General features: G+C 34.4%; 1 protein-coding gene across 10 annotated transcripts in view; it reads left to right on the top strand.

Annotated features, from left to right (window-relative positions):
- MMS22L (MMS22 like, DNA repair protein) overlaps positions 1 to 22,083 on the top strand; it is a 155,630-nt gene that overhangs the window by 93,667 nt on the left and 39,880 nt on the right. For all 10 annotated transcript variants that reach the window (XM_078369828.1, XM_078369826.1, XM_078369827.1 and 7 more), the window contains 6 exons: positions 2,518 to 2,711; positions 7,215 to 7,365; positions 9,275 to 9,426; positions 10,276 to 10,418; positions 15,615 to 15,774; positions 20,875 to 21,044. In XM_078369828.1, coding sequence (XP_078225954.1) covers positions 2,518 to 2,711; positions 7,215 to 7,365; positions 9,275 to 9,426; positions 10,276 to 10,418; positions 15,615 to 15,774; positions 20,875 to 21,044 — 970 coding nt within the window. The remainder of the gene's footprint in view (positions 1 to 2,517; positions 2,712 to 7,214; positions 7,366 to 9,274; positions 9,427 to 10,275; positions 10,419 to 15,614; positions 15,775 to 20,874; positions 21,045 to 22,083) is intronic.

The raw sequence follows: 22,083 nt of genomic DNA, 5'->3' as shown, positions 1-22,083 counted from the left end.
TGGCTCACTGCAACCTTTGCCTCCCAGGTTCAAGCAATTCTCCTTCAGCCTCCCAAGTAGCTGGAATTACAGGCAGGTGCCACCAGGCCCAGCTAATTTTTTTTTTTTTTTTTTTTTTTTTTTAGTAGAGAATGAGTTTCATTATGCTAGCCAGGATGGTCTCTATTTCCTGACCTTGTGGTCTGCCTGCCTCGGCCTCCCAAAATGCTGGGATTACGGACATGAGCCACTACACCTGGCCTTTTTTTTTTTGAGACAGTCTCACTGTCACCCAAGTTGGAGTGCAGTGGCACAATCTCAGCTCACTGCAACCTCCACCTCCTGGGTTCAAGCAATTCTCCTACCTCAGCCTCCCAAGTAGTTGGAATTACAAGCCTGTACCACCATGCCTGGCTAATTTTTTTTTTTTTTTTTTTTAGTAGAGATGAGATTTCACCATGTTGTTCAGGTTGGTCTTGAATTCCTGGCCTCAAGTGATCCGCTTGCCTTGGCCTCCCAAGTGCTGGGATTAAATTTCTGTAACCTAAGTAGAAAGAGAAGATAATTTATCAATGTTTAATTCATTTAAAACTTATGTTTGTTGTAGGTGCATAATAGTGCGTGTCTTAGTGTGTAAAAGAAAAGTGGGCTTCAGAGTCAGATTTAAATTCAAATGACAGGACTAGCCCTTTCTAGCCATGTGACCTTTGGACATATTTAACTTACCAGCTGTTAGCTTCATCATCGATAAAAAGGATTAATTATACCCATCTCATAGAGTAGTTTGGATTTTTAATTTAAAGAATTTCTAGCACATACATAGAGGTTGATCAGAAATGTTACTCCTTCCTAAGGAACAGGTTTTAGTTAGTAAATAAAATGGCTTCTTTAGAAATGGTGAGCAAAATCCATCCTACTCAAGTACCATAAGTTATTTATTGTCTTTTGAAATGAATACACTTTGGAAAAGCTATAAGGGGTAGTAGAACTGGTGGTGTTATTTTACTTGGATCCACTGTGTAGAAATGCACTCTGAACTTTGCTATGCTGATATAGGCAGTTGAGTTAGTTGTCAAATGGATTTTAGTGGTTTGTTATTTATCTCACTCTGAGACAAAGGACCTGAAATGGTTCTCTAGCCACTAGTTCAAGTTGAAAGCATCTCAGGCAGGTTTTTACACAGAGAGGACATAAGCAGATATTTGGTTAGCTTTTATGAGAACTGCTTACTATATACTCTTTCCTCAGCCATTTGTGTACTTGTGTACTTGTTTTTTCAGTACTTCAGGTAGTTATTAAGTAACATCCCATAATTATCCAGGAATTCCAATGTAAAGGGGTGTAAGGCCCTAATGTTATACAGTTTATACTTAGAATTATTACTCGCTCTTGGGAAGTTATGCGAAATGTTCTAAGATGTGGTCTTATAACTAGTTTGATCTTTTTGTGGAATTGCTTTAGATACATGTGCTAGTTTTGTGTTTTGTATAGTTCTTTCAAGTATCCACTTCCCCTAAACTGTTTAAAAAATCAAACATCTTTTTAAAAGTACTAATTATTTTTCTTAGAGGAATGCTATGTCTGTTAAGGGAAGTCTTCTCCCTCATTTCCATTGCTTATTTTTTGCTACTTTCTGTATAATTGAAAAAAAAAGCATATGTAAGGATGATATCAATGCATTTATGTCTACTCAGTTGATCTGGCAGTAACATAAGCAGAAACAGGAATAACAGCATGGTTGTACATTTAGTTTTAAATAATCATATTATCAGTGGGTACACAGCATATATGCTTTCTATTCTACATCACTAAGAAGATCTCTTATTTCGCTCTTTGATAACCTCAGTTTCTTGCATGTGTATCTATTAAGATCTAGAGATATCTAAATTTTCAGTTGAATTAATCAGCAAAGGTGAGTAACTGATGAATCAAAATTTGAGGCATTATTGAACTATGTTTTATTATTTTATAAAGGGTAGCTATTTATTGTTGTTCATTGCCTACCAAGTCAGAATGATTATGGATCTTTTGGGACCAAAGTACTAAGATAGTATCTAGCATAGTTTTGTCTACTACACAAGGCCGGTGTCTTCCAAATAAGGAAAGTATTTTAATTTAAAGTACCACACATAAGCCTGATACACTTACCTTCCTCTTGGTACATCCATGTCCTGAAGCCTTCAGGAGAAAATGGTTTTAAAAATTGTTCTTGTGTCTAGATTGTAAGTAAAAATTACTTGTCACGTGTGAGTAGCAAAATGCAGACCTTCATTCTGAAACTGCCTCTTTTCATTTGAATCTGACATATTAAAAAGCATATAATTAATGGTTGACATTAGTAATTAACATTAACTTTATGATGCTTAATAGGCCATCATTCATCCAACAAACAACCGGAAATGCATAATGTCTTGGCATAAAGGTTTTAATTAAATAAAATGGTTCTCATATGATATAAATGGAAAAAGCTCAAAATGTACTTTAGGAAGATTTTTGTAAGCATGTTAAGGGTGTTAGCTGTATTTTTATTTCTTTTAGGAGTATGCATCAACAATTGTGTCAGGAACTTCAAAGGGACGATGTGGACCTGGTTGCACAGTCTTCATTATCAGCTAAAGAGCGCCACCTTGCTGCAGTTGCTAGTGCACTGTGGAGACATTTCTTTTCATTTTTGAAGAGTCAGAGAATGTCACAGGTAGTGCCTTTCAAACAACTTGCGGATGCAGCTGCAGGTCAGCATTAGTAATTAATTTGCTAATTTCTCTCTTTTCAGATTTTCCGTCAGTATTTTTCTTTATTTTCTTAGTAACAAATTCTTGCTTTGTATAGCAAAAGTTTTGTCAGCCAAAAAGATGAAACAAATTACATATGGTTGAATAGGGATCCTTTGGCTTATTTATTACTAAAAATTAAATGATTATTTACTAAAAATAAGATCATTTTCTATCTTGAAAATATCGGATATATATAAAAGCTTTTCTTACGCATGTAATATATTGGAAGGTAAACTAGCACTTGATTATGTGTGATTCAGGTAGTTTATTTTCACATTATATGAGCAGATATATAGGTATCAGATGGAGTTAATTTGCATAAACAGCAAAAGAATATAAAATAAGGGAAAGAACTATGTCAACGCCAAGAGGATGGGATCAGAATGACATTGAATATATAATGTTATTTTTCTGACTTCTACTAGATTCTACTTTAATTGTAATTTTTACTTAATTTGATTATTAACCTAATGGCATGTCCTTAGGCTTTAGCAGGCTCTGGGTCTCATGAAATGATAGGCAAGAATTTGAATATATATGCATATATGCCATTTCTAAGAAGAGGCCATTATCTTCTCAAAGGGGTATGTTGCTCAAAGTATGTTGAGAAGTATTGGATAGGCAGTGATTAGTATGGTAACCCCATGTACTTAAATGAATGAAGCTCATTTCAAGGTATTTAATGTATTTTTAAATAATGCTTTTTAAATCCTAAGATTTAAACCAATATTTATTTTATCCTAATGTGTGTGAGGAAAACTGAGCTGAAAGCACTATGTAAAAGATTGAATGATTTAAATTTGAGAAGATTTTGATTCTGGTAACACTTCTATAATTAAGACTTTGCAATGAGAGATTAAAGAATTGTGACAGGACAACAGTTTTCCAACTACTGTAATGTCTATGAAAATAAATATTGATATTCAGTCAGTTTAATCTAAGCCATCGTTAATAGACGATATAACTTACCTAGTGTACATTCATCATCCCCACTGCCAGTCAACAAAAATAATAATGCATCAGTTTAGTCAGTGCTGTCTTAGATGCTGAAGATAAATGTATATAAATATAAAGCAAATATGTGGACTTTGGCTTTGATTTGAAATAAAGACCTGATAGTTTAGGGGAGAATGATTTACTTCATTAAAAAAAAAAGTTACTGAATACCTACTTTAATTAGCGTTGGAGAGATACTAGGGGAGAAGAAGGATAAGAATACTTGTTCTCATGGAGCTAATAATCTAGTGTCAGGGTATGGGGAGACCACTAAATGAATAAATAGTGTAAAACATGGTGGTAAATGCTGTGGAAAAGAGTGAAAGTATAGGATAGGAATACAGCAGGCCAGAGGCAGTTGTAATTTTAAATAGAGTGGTCAGGAAGGCCCAAGTAAGTAATAATTGTGCAAAGAACTGAAGGAGATGAGACACCATGCTTTACAGAAGTCTGAAAGCAAGAACATGTCTGGTGTGTTTGAGAAACTATAGGGAAGCAGTAAAAGCTCATGTGGAATGAGAAAGGGAAAGAACTAAGAGATGGATCAAGAGGTAATGGAGAGCTAGTTTGGTTTCTGCCTTGTAAGTGGTTATAAAAACTTTTGCTTTTACTCTGAGATTGGAAGCTGTTGAAAAGTGTTGAGCAGACGAGTGAGTAGTAAGATTCCTTTGTCTACTAGGTTGAGGCTAGACTTAAAGGAAAACTAGGCAAGGGAAGAAAAACAGGAAAGCAGTTAGGGAACTATTGTAATAACCCAAAAGTGAGCAGCTGTGGCTAGAGTGGTAGCAGTAGAGGTGACTAGAAGTGGTCAGGTTTTCCATCTGAAGAAAGTATTTTTAAGGTAGAACTGACAGAATTTGCTAAGTGGGCAAGATATGGTAACCAAATAGATAAAGAGAGGAATTAAGGGTAACTATAGCCATTGGCTGAGATGAGGAAGATTGAGGCAAGAACAGATTTAATGAGGGAAGACTAACATTTTTATTTTGGACTTTTTTTTAAAGATGTCCATTAAATCCAAGTGGACATGTTAAGTAGGTACTTGGATAATGATCCTAGAGTTCATGAAGAGGTCTAAGCCAGAAGTTTACAGTTGTTTATTATAAATATATAATTTAAAGTTGTTAATATAAATATATTATTTATACCATCCATGTATAAATAATTCTTTAAAACCGTGAAACTGGATGAGATCAGCCACAGAGTAAGTATGGATGAAAAGAAAAATTTGAGGACTGGGCCCTAGGGTATTCCTGTGTTCAGATTTGTAGGGTCAGGAGAAACAAGAAAGGAGACTGGAGAGGAATGAAGATAAAGTAAGAAAAACCAGGTAAGTGTGGGGCCCTGGAGCCCAAGGAGAGGAAAGTGATCAACAGCTCAGTTTCTACAGATTGATCTAGTGAGATGAGTTCTGAGAGTTAGTCATTGGATTTAATAAGAGGAAAGTCACTGGTGACGTGAAAGAGCAGTTTGTATGTAGTGGAGAGGCAAAGGCCTGATGGAAGATGATTCCAGAGAAAATGTGAAAAGGGATTGTAGACTGCAAATTTAACCTTTTTTAATATCACTGTTTAAGAAAGTAGAAAAATGGGGATAGTAACTAAAGGGGTTAAAGAGGAAGGTTTGGTTTTGTTTGGTTTTTAAATAACATGAGAGAAATCTCAGTATATTTAAAATGCTGACAGGAATGCTACAAAGTGAAGGAATATTGCGTGGTACAAAATGTCATTTTTGTTTTAGTGCCAAGAGAAAATAGGATCCTATAGAGAACTTGGCCTCAGTTCATCTCTAGTAGCAGAAGAGAAGGCAGAATAAATGAGCCCACATGAATGCAACTGGGTAAATGTGGTAGCAGCTTTTGGTAGTTCTCTTCTGCTGTTTCTTGTTTCTCAGTGAAGTATTAAGCAGTCCATCCGCTGAAAATGAGGAAGGGACAGAAGGTGCAGGCTGTTGATGAAGAGTGAAGATAAGATATGCAATTGTACCCTAAGAGAATAAAAGACTGAATGAACTAGAGAAATGCAGTAGGCATGCTGGCCAGTTCGAAGAGCCTACTTGAAGTTTGTAGTCATAAATGTAAAGTGGTATCAGTCAGCATGATTCTTCTCCAGTCATTTAATACTGGTACAGGTGCAGGTACCAGGTGGGGAAAAGGCCAAGAATTGGAATTAAACAGGTGATGATTTTTCTAGGCAAGTACAAATGAAGAAAGGAGCAACGGAGTTGGTGGTATAAATGAATAATAATGGACCATGCAGTCAGGTTTCCTAAAGAGGGACAGGGAAGGCATGAAGACAAGGAGGGATGTGGAAACGGTTGTAGGATCAGTGGAATGAAGGTCCTGATGGAATCAAAGAATTGTTGGAGTTGGGGAAGAAGAGGAGAGTTGGAAAGCTAGTTTGGAGTCAAAAATTGAGATTGTAGTTACTGGTAATGCCAAAGTTTCTGGATATCACAAAGGGAGGAAATGGCTGATGTAAAATGGAAGATAGATTCATTGAAGCAGAGGAGTTCAAGAGATCTAGAGTTCATGGCACTGGGGAAAAATAATCACAAAAGATTATGACGGAAGTGCTGTTGGAGAGCATGATAGTGAGCTATAGTCTACAAAGAATGAGAGGAGGAAGTGAACTAGAAAGTAGCAGGTAAATGCAACAAAGATAGTGACTAATAACCTGATGATAGGAAATACAAAGAGAGCAATATTAGGGAGGAAGAAGGGAGAACAGTCTAGAAGCAGCAATGTGGACCAAGGAGTAACTGCACCCTATTGGTAGATCAAGTGGTATTCGGTGAGTGGGAGAATAGCTACCATTTCAGAAAGCTGCATGGGAGGAGTTCTTAATAAATAATGTATTGACAAATAAACTAATATTAAACAAAATGAGTTTATGGATTCCTCCCCCCAAAAAATCACAAAATAAAACATATTTGTTTAGCATGGTTAACTTAAGAATTCTAGTTCCTAGATTTTATAGGTTCTAAAGAAAGTGGAGTGTCATTGATTGTAGATGTCTGTTTCATAGACAAGAATGTCCAGTCTAAGGACATAGACAAGAATGTCTAAGGTGAGAGTGAACTGTTCACCTATGGCAGATGGCAAGTAAATTTGCTTCCTTGGAAGACTAGTTGCTAGACATATTTTATAAATAGGTCTTTTGAATGTTGGAGGCACATTAGCCAAAACCTTGGGCATAGAATTTGCAATTAGAGGGAGCCATTATAGATTTATAATAATGCAGAGATAAATTCTTCTCGGCCTTTCTTGGAGATCTAGATGCTACAGAAATTTCTATGATTTGTTCAGTTTTGGCTTTTTGATTGCTTTACATTTCTAAATAAAACATTTTATTATTTGGTACTTAAAAAAACACTATTATTGTTATAATTGGCCAGGGGTGAGGTGTGGGTCAAAAACGGTTTTTAAAGATTCCTCACCTTAAGTTTCTCTCGTTTTAAATCCAGACTTTACTTTGCTAGCAATGGACATGCCAAGCACAGCTCCATCAGATTTTCAGCCTCAGCCAGTTATATCAATTATTCAGCTTTTTGGTTGGGATGATATCATCTGTCCTCAAGTTGTAGCAAGATATTTAAGTCATTTCCTGCAAAATAGGTACGTGCTTTTATTTCAGGCATACACATTAATGCAAACCCGTGAGAGATCAGTATCCTAGGAAGCTAAAAATTTTCACAAATGAGAAGTGTTCTTTACTACATAATACTCTCACTTTATCAAGTTTTTGCTTTCAGATATATCAGCCTTTTGACAGTAGTATTAGTAAGAAAGCCAACTTATGTTTTGTGGCCTGCTTTAAAAAAAGTGTTGGTTAAGCCCTTTCAAAATTGTTTTTGTAAGACTGCTTTATCATCATCCTTAAGTCACTTTTCTATACATCCCATTGTGAAAGAAATTACACATTTGTTATTACTGAATCTGTAAGATACTGGCATATTATTACAGTTTTAGATATAATGATAGCTTTCTTTTTTACCACTAGATTTTTAAAGATTTCACTCTTAACTCATGAGATCATAAACAAGATCACCTGAACAATGTCTTCCTTATCAATAAGTATTTCCTGCCACATTACACAAGAGATCTGAGGAACCTCAGTAGAAAAAGTATGTAATAAATAAAGTAGTATAGAGTGATCAGGAAAATTTGAATAACAACATCAAGATGAGGGAAAATAAAATAAATATACAGGCCTAATAGGTCTTAGTTCTCCTTTTGGTAACAACTGCTTGTAGACTGAGAGAACATATGTTTATGACCACCTCTCTGTTTACTTCTTCTAAGGGTCACTGAATTTTATTCCACTTGCCACTTCCTTCATTATTATGTCACCTAACTAGTTATAATAAGCCCTTGCTTTTCCCTTTGTAGCCATATTCTTTCCTGTCTTCTTCCTTAGCACAAACCTACACTTATGCCATGTGAACACATTTGCCAAGAGGACTAAGAGATCTTAGTCCACTTAGATCTGTATATTTATTTTATTTTCCCCCATCTTAATGTAGTTCTTGTCCAAACTGCTGGTCCATGGAAATGAAGAGAGATGTAGTTGGTGAGCTAAGTCTTTTCCTAAGGAAGCTCAATAAGTATACATTTTGTCATTGGGCTTTCAGTTGTAAAGTAAGGGAATTCAACTTCAGTTGGATTACTTGTACAATTCCTTCTAGTTTAAGAATTCTTTAATAGTGATAAACATTTATATTATGTATTAAACACTTGCTGAAATAATTTGAAATGATTTTCATTTTAAAAATAATATTGTTAGCGTATTAGTAACATTTGAAGAAACTGAAATGCAAAGGTGTATGTAGCTTTGGGAAAGTTATAAGGTAATAAATGACCAGTCTGTGTTCTTCTTCATTGTGTACTTTTCTTTTAATGACAACTTACATTCAAGGTATTTCAAAACAATATTTTTAGAGTTTTGATTTGTATAGATTTAAAAATATTTAGTCTTTACATAACATTTTATATTTAGGTTAAGACCATCCCCATCCTCTCTACCCTGACTAATGAATGGATTAGAAATCAGATTTAGCCAGCCCATTGTCTTCATAGAAATAATTATTTCTTAAATCTGGCAAATGTTACTTTGGAATTCCTTGCGAGGTAATTTTTAGTAACAACTCTGTATAATGAGAGAGCGTACGTTCATGACCACTTTTCTGTTTACTTATGCTAAGGGCCACTGATTTTTATTCTACTTGCCATTTCCTTTATTATTATCTCATAATAAGCCTTTGCTTTTCCTTGGCAGCCACTTTCTTTCTCTTCTTCTTCCCCAATGTAATGAAAGCAAGAATATTTATCTAACATATCTTTTTGGGTTTCTCTGTAGTATTCATTTTCAACAAAATGCATGTCTATATTAGAGTGTTTGTCTGAAAAATAAATGAGGCCAAGGAGTTGAGGGGATATTAGAATGTTTTTCTTTACTTCTTAATCTCTATACTCAGGAAACATTGTTGTTTTTGTTTTAAAAATATTTCTCAATTTGTTTTTACAGCACATTGTGTGAAGAACTGTCTCATTCATGCAATGTATCTTTTCAAGCCTTAACTGTAAGATCATGGATTCGTTGTGTTTTGCAAATGTATATAAAAAACCTCTCTGGACCTGATGATTTGCTCAGAGATAAAAATCTTGAACAGGCAGTTGGTAAGTGTAGGCTTTTTGGGGAGGATGGAGGTAACTGTGGAAAGCTATTTGCTATCTAGATCATTTGTTATGTAAATTAATAGAAAATATACAAAGTATTTGTATTGGGTATGAATACAAGCAGAACTTTATTTCATTTTGTAGCCTTTTCCTGTGTGTGTGTGTGTGTGTGTGTGTGTGTAATGTGTATATATATATATATATATATTTTCTGTTACAATATATGACAAACTTCTCTGCTGTAAAAGATAAAAGAACTTGTTTCCTTGGAAGCCAAGAACAAAAATTTGCTCCTCAGGTGACAAGCTATTTTTTTTAAAAGAAACTGATCATAAAAAAAGTAGAATTCTGAAGTAAATAACCAGATATCACACTGTGAACACCCTAAAAAGAAAAAGACCCTATTATGAATAATTCTTTCCCATATTATATTAGAGATTTTGCCTTTCTTCTGCTTTATGACTAGGCATTGAGTGATATTTGTACTTTAAAAAAAATGCCCATACAGTTCTGTTGTCTGTAGGACATGCCTTTTCCCAAAGCTATTGTTTATAGCCACTTGTTAATTTCATGAATGTTGGCCTGAAAAAATCCTCCAAATTTACTTTTATATTTTGTTATATTAGTTGGTGTTACATGAGTAACTATTGGGGCAAGCATGTTCATAGTGAGAAAAATTTAACTTGAAGCCCTTAATTGTGTGGCAGTTTGAATTTTAAAAGAAAGTATGTCATAAATGAAGAATGCTACATTACTTCACATATATACATTATATATATGTTGTGTGTGTGTATATGTATATAGCATGTTATATAAATTTATATAACAAATACTATTTTATTTTAACAGAAAAAGAGTACATGGAACAGTTGATTGAACTGACAAGGTTACTATTTAAACTCTCAGAAGTAAAGAGTATTTTCTCAAAGGCCCAAGTTGAATATTCGTCCATCTCAGAAGACCCTAAAAAAGCACTCATTCGATTCTTTGAGGTATTTTTCATTTATTAGTATAGTTGTCCAGATTAATTATAGTTAATTTTCAGAAAACCTGAAGTATTCTTAAAGCTTTTCTATAAAATGAATTCTTTTTTTTTTAATTGTATTTGGGCTCTGGGAATTGAATTATATTATTGATTGCCTGCAATTAAAAAATTCTGGAGGAAAAAGAATGTGAATCTAAGGTATTGTACAATTCACACTTAATGACAGCAGAAAAATTACATTAATGAATAATAAAACTAAAGAATACCACATAAAAACTACTCTAAGGCTAATCTAAATTGTAGGAATATTGACATAATTGCTGGACAACTGCGTTCTTCAGCTGCTTGAGAACTGAATATCCTTGTAAACAGTCCATAATATTCTTGCCTTAATGTTTATCACCCTGTAGCGAACAGCAGGCATAAGCACCATCTACTTCATATAACAGTATAGTTGCAGCATTAAAATCCAATCCTTTTGTTTTTTTGTCTCCATAAGTAGTACCATTCAAAATTTTATTTTTAATTATTAATTTTACAGAAATTTATCTGTGTGAGAGTGTTTGTTTTACAAATCTAGTTGAAGTTGTTATGTTTTCGGATTAGTGTCTTTTGTAAGCTATTCATTGTAAAAGTTGGTTTATGTTCCCACAGAGTGGTTGGTATTAGCTGCCATGAAAATAATTAAAACCAATAAGCTCTTTCCATAAATGTTAATTCTTCCACTGGTTTCTGTTAAGTTAAAGTACAATTGTACAATAATTCGAGATGTCATACAATCTCTAAAAATATTTGATAATAGTAAATGCAGATGTAAAATACACATTTCTTTTGAGACCCTTGTTTAGTTGTTGATTGGATTTGAACCTGCAATTAAACGCCTGTGGAGTTCTAGGAGCGATAATGGATCAGAAATCGAGCTGGAAATCAATTTCTTTATTGATAGTTTTCCTCTAGCTCAAATTAATTGTTCTTTTACTACTAAGAAAATTAATTTTTTACTGAATGCTAGATAACATTATGCTAGAACTTCATAGGGATTTGAAAAACATAGAGAAGTCGTTCTTTATCTCAGGAAGCCTTGTGTATACAAGGCATACACAAAGACTAAAATAATAACACAAGCCATTATATGCTAAGTGCCAGTTGGTTGACAGATCAATCAGTAGGTAAAGAATTTAAAGTATTTTGGTATAAGAAGTTTGGATTTTATCCTGTGAAGAATGTCAAAGCTTTATAAGTTTTTAGTAGCTGTGATTTGGTTAATTTTTTTTATGAAAGTTAGTAATAGTAGTATAGATTAAAGGTGCAGAGAACTATTGACCAAAAATTAGGGAGGTTTAGAAGGAATCAAAGATTGAATGGTTATGTGATTTGTAAATGGATATGAATTAAATTCTGTGTTTGACTAAAAGAGTGATGATACCTTAAGGAGAAATAGCAACATCATGATTTAGGGTGAGGGAGAAGTAGGTGAGGAATTCAGTTTTAAATGTACTCAGTTGGAAGTTGTGTATGGGCTCCCCAAGATTATCCCTAGGTTCTGTGATTCACAGGACTTAGCATGTAGTTGTATTCACAGCTATGACTTGTTAACAGAGGGACGCAAAGCATAATCAGCAAAAGGAAAAGATGCATGAGGAATAGTCTGAAGAAAACAGGCATAGCTTCCAAGAGAAATTACATAGGATATGCTTCATTCTTCCAGCAAGGAATTGTAACAAGATGTGAAATATTATCTGCTGGGGAAGCTCCTTAGCAACTCTGTCTTTGGTTATTATTGGGGACTGGTCAACATATGCCCTCTTTGCCTCACACTTAGAGAATTCCAGTTCCAAAAGGAAAGCGGGTATTCAGCAAAAACCATATTGTTTGGATAGACAGTTTAGGATCAAGGAATTGTAGGAAGCTTTTCAAAATCTAAGACCCCAAATACCAGCCAAGGGCCAGGCTTGGAAACAGGACATTTTAAGAGTAGCAGTCTTAGATCTGCTATATTAACTCTTTTCTGCACAGAAATGATAGTATGACATATAAGTCGTTATAATCAAGGTACTGAGAAATGCATGTCTTTTAGTTTAAGGAAGTTAAGCCTAAGCATAGAAAAATATTGAGAAGTCTAAGGCACTTGTATTCAGAAGTGTAGTCTACTCTGGGAGTTACTGATACCACCTGCTCAAAACTGTATTGACATTTGCACAAATAGTGTAAAATCTCTTACATGAATCAACACTATGGCCCAAGATTATACTGGTAGTCATTATAATTTATACTGCCATGCATTTACAGAAGAAAAAGACAGTTTCACTTTAGAATATCTTTAATGAAGCAATAAAATTATTTGTTTTATTACATTTTGACTCTTGAGTACATGTACTTTTAGTATTCTGTGAATGACAGTGCGAAATGCACTTAAAGCACTTTTGCTGCATACCAAAGCAATGTGGTTGTCTAAGTGAAAAGCACTTGTGTGATTATTTGAGTTGCAAGCTGAACGGACTGCTTTTATCTTAAAAGAGCAACTGACACAGTATGGTTATTCAGATTTGGCTATTTGGCAGACATTTTCTCAAAAAATGAATGAAGTGAGCCTATCACTTCAAAGCAAACAACTGACAGTATTTGTTGTTAATAATATAATTCAAGCTTTCAAGAAAATTAAAATTTTCAGAAACTTGTATTTGCCATCATGATCTTGAGAGCTTCCCAATACTTATTTTCTGATAAGAATGGTGGTGGTATTAATAGGTGTGATTTTTTTTTTCCTGATATAAATAATGAAGTGTGTCAACATTGGAAAGTTGTATCACTCAGTGAACCACAATTTTCCAAATAACGAATACAGGCTTTTTAAAAAGCATTCATGAGTGTAAAAGATTCACTCACTCCAAATACAAGATAGACCAATGGTTTTTTAATGTAACAGAGTATGAAATGTTAATTGACATCATTTTAGACTCCATGATTTAGTTACAACTAATCTGTAAGAAATACCACTTTCCAAGTTTTGGTATAATAGCAAAGAGGAATTCACACGGGGATGTGAAAAATCTTTCAAAATATTTCTTCCTCTTCTAGCCACATATATATATTTTCAAGGCTGTATTGTCTTTGTCTGCAACATACCACAATAAATCATATCCAGAAGCAGATAGGAGAATCGAGCTTGTCTTTTAAGTCAGACATAAAAGAGATTTGTAAAAATGTTTAAAAATACTACTTTTCTCACTAATTATGTTTTTTGTTTGGAAAATAATCTTTCACTAAAATACATTACTTATATTAACATGTAATGTTCATTATGATTTTTCAATGAATTAGTCAATAAAATTTTCTAAAATCATAAATATTGATAGATATAACCCAAATAAGGAAAAACTCTTCAAGGTCCTCAATTTTTAAGTGTGCCGAAGGGAACTGAGACCAGGGTTTGAGAATATCGAATCAAGAGAAAGAAGTATAGAAAACAAAGGGCAGAGAGCTAAATAGAGAGAAAGAGGATTAGTCAAGTTTATCTCTTGTTCTCATCTGCTGATCTCATAGTCACTCATTCAGGTTCACTGAGTTCCCTATCTTTTTTCCATTTTCCATTTTATTGTCAACATGTCCAACTTTAATGTCACCATGGATAACTTCTATTAAGCTTTCATTTCAAAGCTTCTCTAGTACTCTTTCTGTATTTCAGTGAAAGAAGTAGTCTTTCACTTCTGCCCTACTTCATCCATCCACTTCCATGACTAGACCCTGAGCAGTGTAATCTCTTGAAGCATCTGAAAGCTCTTTGACCATCACCTGTCCCTCCATCTCATGAGTGACCATATTGTGACCTTCCTCTCCCTTTTATCCCAGTACAACATTCTCCCAAGACCTCACTTCCTTCCCTATTTACTAGGCCCCTAATTAGACTCCTTGGGGCCTTACTTCAACTACTCTTACCAACATTCTTACAGTCTTATTTTTTCTTTTGGTCACACCTACAAACTCTCAACCCTGGCTCAGTGCAACCACCTACTCTCTATCCTTTGTCTTACACACTGAGAACTGGAGAAGAAAACCCACAGAACTTTTTGTATTGGTGCCATTCATGGTCCAATTTGCATCACTGCAATTCATGATAAGTTCCCAAAAATTGTTTGAAAATTTTACTGCTTTCCTTAAACTTTCTTTTTTCTTAAGGCAGAGACTTCCTCTGTTGCCAAGCTGGAAATGCAGTGGGGTGATGTTGGCTCACTGCAACCTCTGCCTGCCTGGTTCAAGCGATTCTCCTGCTTCAGCCTCCCAAGTAGCTGTGACTACAGGCGCATGACACCACACTTGGCTAATTTTTGTATTTTTAGTAGAGAAGGGGTTTCACCATGTTGGCCAGATGGTCTTGACCTCATGATCCGCCCACCTCCACCTCCCAAAGTACTGGGATTACAGGTGTGAGCCACCATGCTCAGCCACTTTCCTTAAACTTTCTAACCCATCTCTAGCCAGTCTTCTCTTGATTCTTTTGTGACCTTTCACCTCTTGCTTATTCTCACCTTTCCTCAATTCTCTTATTTATTTCCTTTCCTCTTTTTCTCACATCTCTATTCTTCTCTTACTGACTTTCCTCACATTTCTCTCTACTGCCTCTCCATTTTGCTATCTCTACCTTCTCTGCCCCATCCTTTTTCTTTCTGAGATGTTAGGTTGGCATCAGATGGCTCATAAAATTCTAGGAAGAAAAGTTAATTCATATCATAAAGCTGAACTTTTTAGAGGTTTTACTTGTAAAAAATTGGCATTACTTAGAGGTCTTCCTTGTAGGGGATTTTGGGGATTTTGAATTCCTAGTCATATACTGGGAAATACGTTGAGCCAACCTATTTGGAAGTCATGATGTGATTTAGTTACAAGGTACGTGTATATCAGTTTCACGTTTTTTGTTATTTTTTTTTAACTTATGTTTTACTAAGTTGTCCCTTCTATAAGTAGTTATTGGTGAGTTTTAAAAAATTTTTCCTTTAACCTTTATTTTAATAATAAAAGACAAGACTTAATTATTTTTACTTGTATTTTAATTGCTATGAATTTTTATTGGAAGGTTACAAATGAAGGCTTAAATGTAAAGGGCTATGGTTGTGGATGTAGAAAAAGAGAGAAGAATTATCTTTATGTTCTAAATCTTTATGGTATAAAACTTGTAAAGTTACTTAATGTTTTTCTTTGTTAATAGGCTGTTGGCATAACTTACGGGACTCTTCAGACACTTTCTGATAAATCTGCCATGGTCACAAAGTCCTTGGAATACCTTGGTGACATATTAAAATATATTAAGCCTTATTTGGGAAAAAAAGTTTTCAGTGCAGGGCTACAGCTCACTTACAGAATGATGGGTATGTATTCCTGACATTATTTTGCTAATAACATTTCCTTAGGTTGAACCTATACTATCATGATGGATAGGAATATATTGACTAAATTACTGCAGTCCATAAGAGTTATCTGAAATACAGTGATTTAGCTTAAAATTATTCATGTTGACCTTCTTGCTCTATGTCTTTTCAATACTTTTTATTGTGTTAATATTAAAATTATGATCAATACAGAAAATATGCTAGCACCAGTTGCTTCCAGTAGTCTGTCATGAGTCACATTTCAATACCTAAATAACCAGAATGGACCTTTTTTTAAAAAAAAAAAAAAAAAGCTGATCTGTTAGAATTTAAAACATCAGAAAACTGTTGCTTACAATCACTTCTATGGTCTGCTCTGTATGAAGGAGATAGGATTTAATATAGCACTAAAAATATTTATGCCTCAAATCTTGTTTTTCACAATTCTCCTCTCTTTTCAAAAAGTAATCTTTTTCTGTGCCTGTTCTATAACAATGGAGTTTTTCTTTCTTTACGAAGTCAGTAATTAACATATCTTTATTTATTAAAACTGTGGTGCCAACTAACCAAAACTAGAAATTGGATAAAGGTTTGGAGAAAGGAATTGGAGAAAGATTTTTTTTAAGAAGATTTTATATAGAATTTAAGTTTGGGGTTTTTTTTTAATTTCTCTGTGGTCAAAACCTTATATCTATTCCCTTTAATCCTATGAATGTATGAATAAGCTTGATTCTGGCTGTCTGGAACCTTTGATCTTTGTTGTGAAAGATAAAGGAGAATGTGAAAATGTGTAAATGTGGAGGATGTAAATTATGGTAAAAGCTATAGCAATTCAGGCATCTTAATTTTAGAGAAAAATAGAAGTGAGAGTTTATTGTAAGTTTAACAGTAAAATACAGTTAAATAAGTAAATTGGCATTCATGCTTATAATTTATTAGTGTCTAAAAAAGTTTTCCATTTCCAGATTTCGATTTTTGCCAAGCTGAATATCTGTTATAGATGTGGGGCAAAAGTCTACTTAGGAAAAAGTGAGGACTTTGTTCTGCTGCCTTGCTTTTTGATTCAATGGCAGAGCTGTATTCTTTTCTTTTTTCTAGGCCTCAAAGACTGGGAAGAGTATATTGCGACATTTATTTGTGTTGCCCATTTATGTGTTAGAAATTAGGACAGATAACTTAAAGATTTCTTTATGTTAAAGATTTAGAATAAAACAAAGAAAGAGCAAAGTATAAACTTTGGAGAGTTCCAAGGTGTTTTATAGTGTGTTGTGGGTTGGGATAGCATAACCATTTGAGAGAAGGAGTTAACCACTGAAATATTGTTCTTTATGTACCTTGACAGTTCCTAACTGGGGACACCTCAGCTGTTCCCTTACAAGGTTGCAAGACTGCTAGTGAAAGGCACAGAACTGTTGATGAAATCACCCTTCATATTAAGGAGAAGGCACCTGTGATTTTAATTGCAGCTCAGTAATTTCTGAAAAGGCAGGATGAATTCATCAGTAAAACAACTTCTCTATAGATTTTGTTTTCTTTTTCTTATTCTTCATATCTCATAGTTTTCTGTTTCTATGTATAAAACTTTCAGTCATTCCTATCTCTTTGGTCATTCTTCCCCATTTTGCTTTGTAATTGAAATTCAAGTCATGACCCTTCAGTACCAAGCACAAATTTCCCCACCTTTCCCACATTCCCAAGTAGACTTGATTATGTCTCTGATTGCACTTCATCTCTCCTTTTCTTGTGATATTATTTATAGTTTGCCACTTGTTACAATAATTGTGTACTTGACATGCCCCTACCATATTTCAAACTTGTAGTGGCCATATCTTTTGAATTTTTAATTCTCATTTTCATGTATTTTGAACATTTACTATGTATCAGGTGCTGGATGGGGAGTTAGGCATATATTAGTTAAAGAGCTTCAAAGTAGGAGATAGTGTATACTATATAAATATTTGTGGAATGTAATAACTTTCTTAACCTAGCAGTGGTACATAATACATTTTTTAAAGGTTGTGTTTGTGTGTGTGTGTGTGTGTGTGTGTGTATGTGCGCGTATGCTTTTCTTTGTTGTTTCTGAGACAGTGTCTCACTCCATCACCCAGGCTGGCGTGCAGTAGTGTGATCTCAGCTCACTACAACCTCTGCCTCTTGGTTCAAGCAATTCTTGTGCCTCAGTCTCCTGAGTAGCTGAGACTGGGACTGTAGATGTGTACCACCTTGCCTGGTTAATTTTTGTATATTTTGTACAGAAAGGGTCTCACTATGTTGCCCAGGCTGATCTTGAACTTCTGAGCTCAAACAACCTGCCTGCCTCAGCCTCCCAAAGTGCTGGGATTACAGGTGTGAGACACTGTACACAGCCTTTAATATTCTTAAATGAGCAAAATTACATTCTAATGATAAAGATTTTAAAATGTATATTGTAGTGATCCCAGTTCTTATGTAGGGTAGAAAACAAGTAAAATACGTAGGGTAGAAAATACAAGAGGATAGAAAACAAGTGAATACTCGAACTTGTATAGTGGTTATCATTGAATGGGGAGATTGTATTAATTTTTTAAATATTTTTGGTTTTATTCATAAATAATATATAGCCAGGAAAAGGAAAAAATCTTGGGTTTTTACAAAAGTACTGTATTTAAACCTTTCCCAGTTTTTTACTTTAAAAATCTGTTTATAGGGCCGGGCATGGTGGCTCAAGCCTGTAATCCCAGCACTTTGGGAGGCCGAGGCAGGTGGATCACGAGGTCAAGAGATCGAGACCATCTCGGTCAACATGGTGAAACCCCATCTCTACTAAAAATACAAAAAATTAGCTGGGCATGGTGGCACATGCCTGTAATCCCAGCTACTCAGGAGGCTGAGGCAGAAGAATTGCCTGAACCCAGGAGGTGGAGGTTGGGGTGAACCGAGATTGCGCCATAGCACTCCAGCCTGGGTAACAAGAGTGAAACTCCGTCTCAAAAAAAAAAAAAAAAAACTTTTTATATTTATGTTTTGCATTTTAATAACGCTCACACAAACACATACAAATGTTTGTTGCTGAAACCTAAAAAGTAGGCATCTGATAGCAAGCAGTAAAACAAATATCTCCACCTTATATGAACTTATAAAGTTTAAAGTCTTCAGCAAAGTGTTTTAACTGTTGCAGAAAATGAAATACAGTAGTTGCCCCTTACTCATGGGGATGTGTTTCAATACCACTAGTGGACACCTGAAACCACACGTAGTACCAATTCTATGTATGCTGTGTTTTTGCCTGTATGTGCATACTTACGATAAGGTTTAATTCATAAATAAGGCACAATAAAAGTTTAACAATAACTAATATAATAGAACAATTGTAACAATAGACTGTATTAAATAGAACAATTGTAACAATAGACTGTAATAAAATAGAACAATTGTAACAATAGACTGTAATAAAAGTTATGTGAATGTTTTTTCTCCCCTGCCTCTCCCTGGTCCCTCAAACTATCTTATTGGTACCCTATACCACAAGTAACTAAACTGTACCATGCGGTGCCCTATACCATGGGTAACTAAAACTGTAGAAAGTGAAACATACTTGTATGCTACCTGAGAGTAATAGGAGTCATTTCATATGCCAGTGGTGATAGCAGTTCCTCTTACAGTATCTTATATTATTAGAATATAAGTTCTTCTTGTATTGCTGTCATACTGAAAATTTTCCGCCAATTGAAGAAATGAGGAGCAAGCCAGCATTATATAAAATTTTGCTACATAAACATTATGTTTCTTTATGATTGATTATTGTACTTTTGTAACAGAAAAACAACATTGTTGTTTGTTGTTTTTAGAAGTGATCATTGGTTGAGTTTTTTCTTTAACATTAATATACTCTTCCATGAGCATATTTTTGTTTTCCCTCAGAGCTTAAATTTTAAACTTTTTGTTTGATAGAAATGACTTTCTTGTTTGCTTTTATGCAGTAGATGTACCACTGTGCTTTTTGGTTAAGTACTTAATCTGTTTTGAATTTATTTTTCAGAAAGTAGACCTCAATACCAATAATATATCCTAATGGGAATTATATATCTGCTCCTAATTACTTTGTTAAACAAAAGGTGCTCATTTGTTAAGTTTTATTATCATGAGATGTGGCAATTGATAGACTTCTAGCACCAAGGAAGCCGTAATATATTTGAGGTAGCAAAGAAGGCTGTTTCCTCTATTTAGAATTAAAATTCTGTTCCTTTATATTAAATAATTGCAAGGTATAAAAACTGCAGTTTATGAAGGTTAACCAAAATTCATGTAGGTTAATCCTATTTCCCCTATTTTAACAATTAACTTTAGTTATACTTCTTGTTGCAAACTGGATTGAGGCCACTTATAAAATTATATGTTAGATTAAAATATAAAGAAATAGGGGTACCAAGAAAATAAATGGAAAGTTTTATGATGAGACCTAGGGAAAATTAGTATACATATAAAACTGTAACGTATAATCCTGCTATAGTCTTTAAAAGGTGGATTGTTAATTTGCACCTGGACATCCTACCAACCCATAGGGAAAGCAAATCAGGAAATCCAAATAATTTCAATATTCAGTCTATATAGTCACATATTGTATAAATATATTCCACTGTATGTGTGAGTGTAAACCGGTGAATAGCCCTTATCTGAAATTCTTGGGACCAGAAGTATTTTGGAGTTTAGATATTTTTGGATTTTGGAATACTTGCAGTTGAGCACCCTAATCCAACAGTGTGAAATTTGAAATGTTCTAATGAACATTTCTTTTGAGCATCATGTTGGCACTCACAAAATTTTTGGTTTGGAGCATTTCAGATTTTATATTTTCAGATTAGGGATAGTTAACCTGTGTATATATTAAATGCCAGTTGCTCAGAAAATGTATGTTTTCCTTGGCCCAGAACTGTAAGAAAAATTTGTCTCTTTAGTCAAATATATAAATTGACATAAGTATTTTTTACTTCTAATATCTGTTTCTTCCTTTTCCCTATTTTAATTTGGTCTCATGTGCTTCAGTACAAATTTTTAAATTAAATGACAAAATCTTTTGGTCAGATGATAACCACAACTACTGTTACTTCTCTTCTTTGTTAGGAATTCTTGTGAAATCATGGGCACAAATCTTTGCCACCTCTAAAGCCCAAAAATTACTTTTCCGGATCATAGATTGTTTACTGCTGCCACATACAGTATTACAGCAAGGGAAGGAACTGCCTGCACCTATGTTTTCTGCAATTCAGAAAAGTCTTCCTTTGTATCTCCAGGTATAGTATTTGTGGTTACTTGTGAGTTAAAAAAATTGAAAATTTGAAAAACATAGTTTACCAAGTGTAGATTTAAAAACCATACACTGTAGTCTAAAGTGCTTGTGTGGCACATTCGTTGAGCATATTTTAAATTACTTTTATGTTTGGCTTTGGAAACAAAAATGAAAAAGCAGAGGAGCTTAAAGTTGAGACAGGAAGTAGATAAGCACAGACGTGGTAGTGTGTTCCATTTTTGTTTTTGTTTTTTTTTCAGACCTCATCTATCAGTCAGACTAGGGGTGACAAGATATAAGAGAATACACTGTAGAAGACATCAGGTGTAAAAGAGCAAAATGGGTAAAAGTTGGAGGGCTTTTCATTTCAGAAGCAGCAGCATGTACAAGGGCATGAGCTTTAAGAAAATATGACACACTGGGGAAAGGCAAATGGTTCTCTTGTGGCTGGAGATTCATATGGGAGGAGCCATATAATGGAGGGCTTTCTATTCTATCCTAAGAAGTTTGGACTTAATCTTTTACATGGGGACCTGATGAATTTGGAGGAGAAAAGTGGAAGTAACATAATGATATTTACATTTTAGAAAGATTATTCTGGTGGCAACATGTAAGATAGTTGGTATAAAGGTTTTGGAAAGTAGTGATGACTAGTTCATTATAATAATCCACATATTGTCAGAAGGTTTTGACCTCAGGCAGTGGGAATAAAGCCCATAGAGCAGGTTTCAAAACATTTGGGAGCTGTGATTAAGAGTATTTGCTAAGTGAGTGTTGTGAAGAAACTCAAAGAAATTAAATACTTCCTAGATTCTAGAGTGGCTGCCTGCATAGATAGTAGTTCTACTTACTAATGGGAACTCCTGGAGTTGCCGGAATGAAGGTAAGGAGCTTTAGTGTGAGGTACAGAGTTGGAAATACTGATCTGCCATTCAGGAAACAATGAGGCTGGAGGTATACTTTGCTTCTTAATTTGAGGTCCAATAAGGGAAGCTGAGGAGGAAGGGGAAAATGGCTTTTGATAAGGTAACAATCTCTTTTCA

The sequence above is a fragment of the Callithrix jacchus genome, chromosome 4 (assembly GCF_049354715.1).
Source record: "Callithrix jacchus isolate 240 chromosome 4, calJac240_pri, whole genome shotgun sequence".
NCBI classification, from domain to species: Eukaryota; Metazoa; Chordata; class Mammalia; order Primates; family Cebidae; genus Callithrix; species Callithrix jacchus.
The sequence above is the reverse complement of the archived record's forward strand: the minus strand, read 5'-3'. Positions and strand labels throughout refer to the sequence as shown.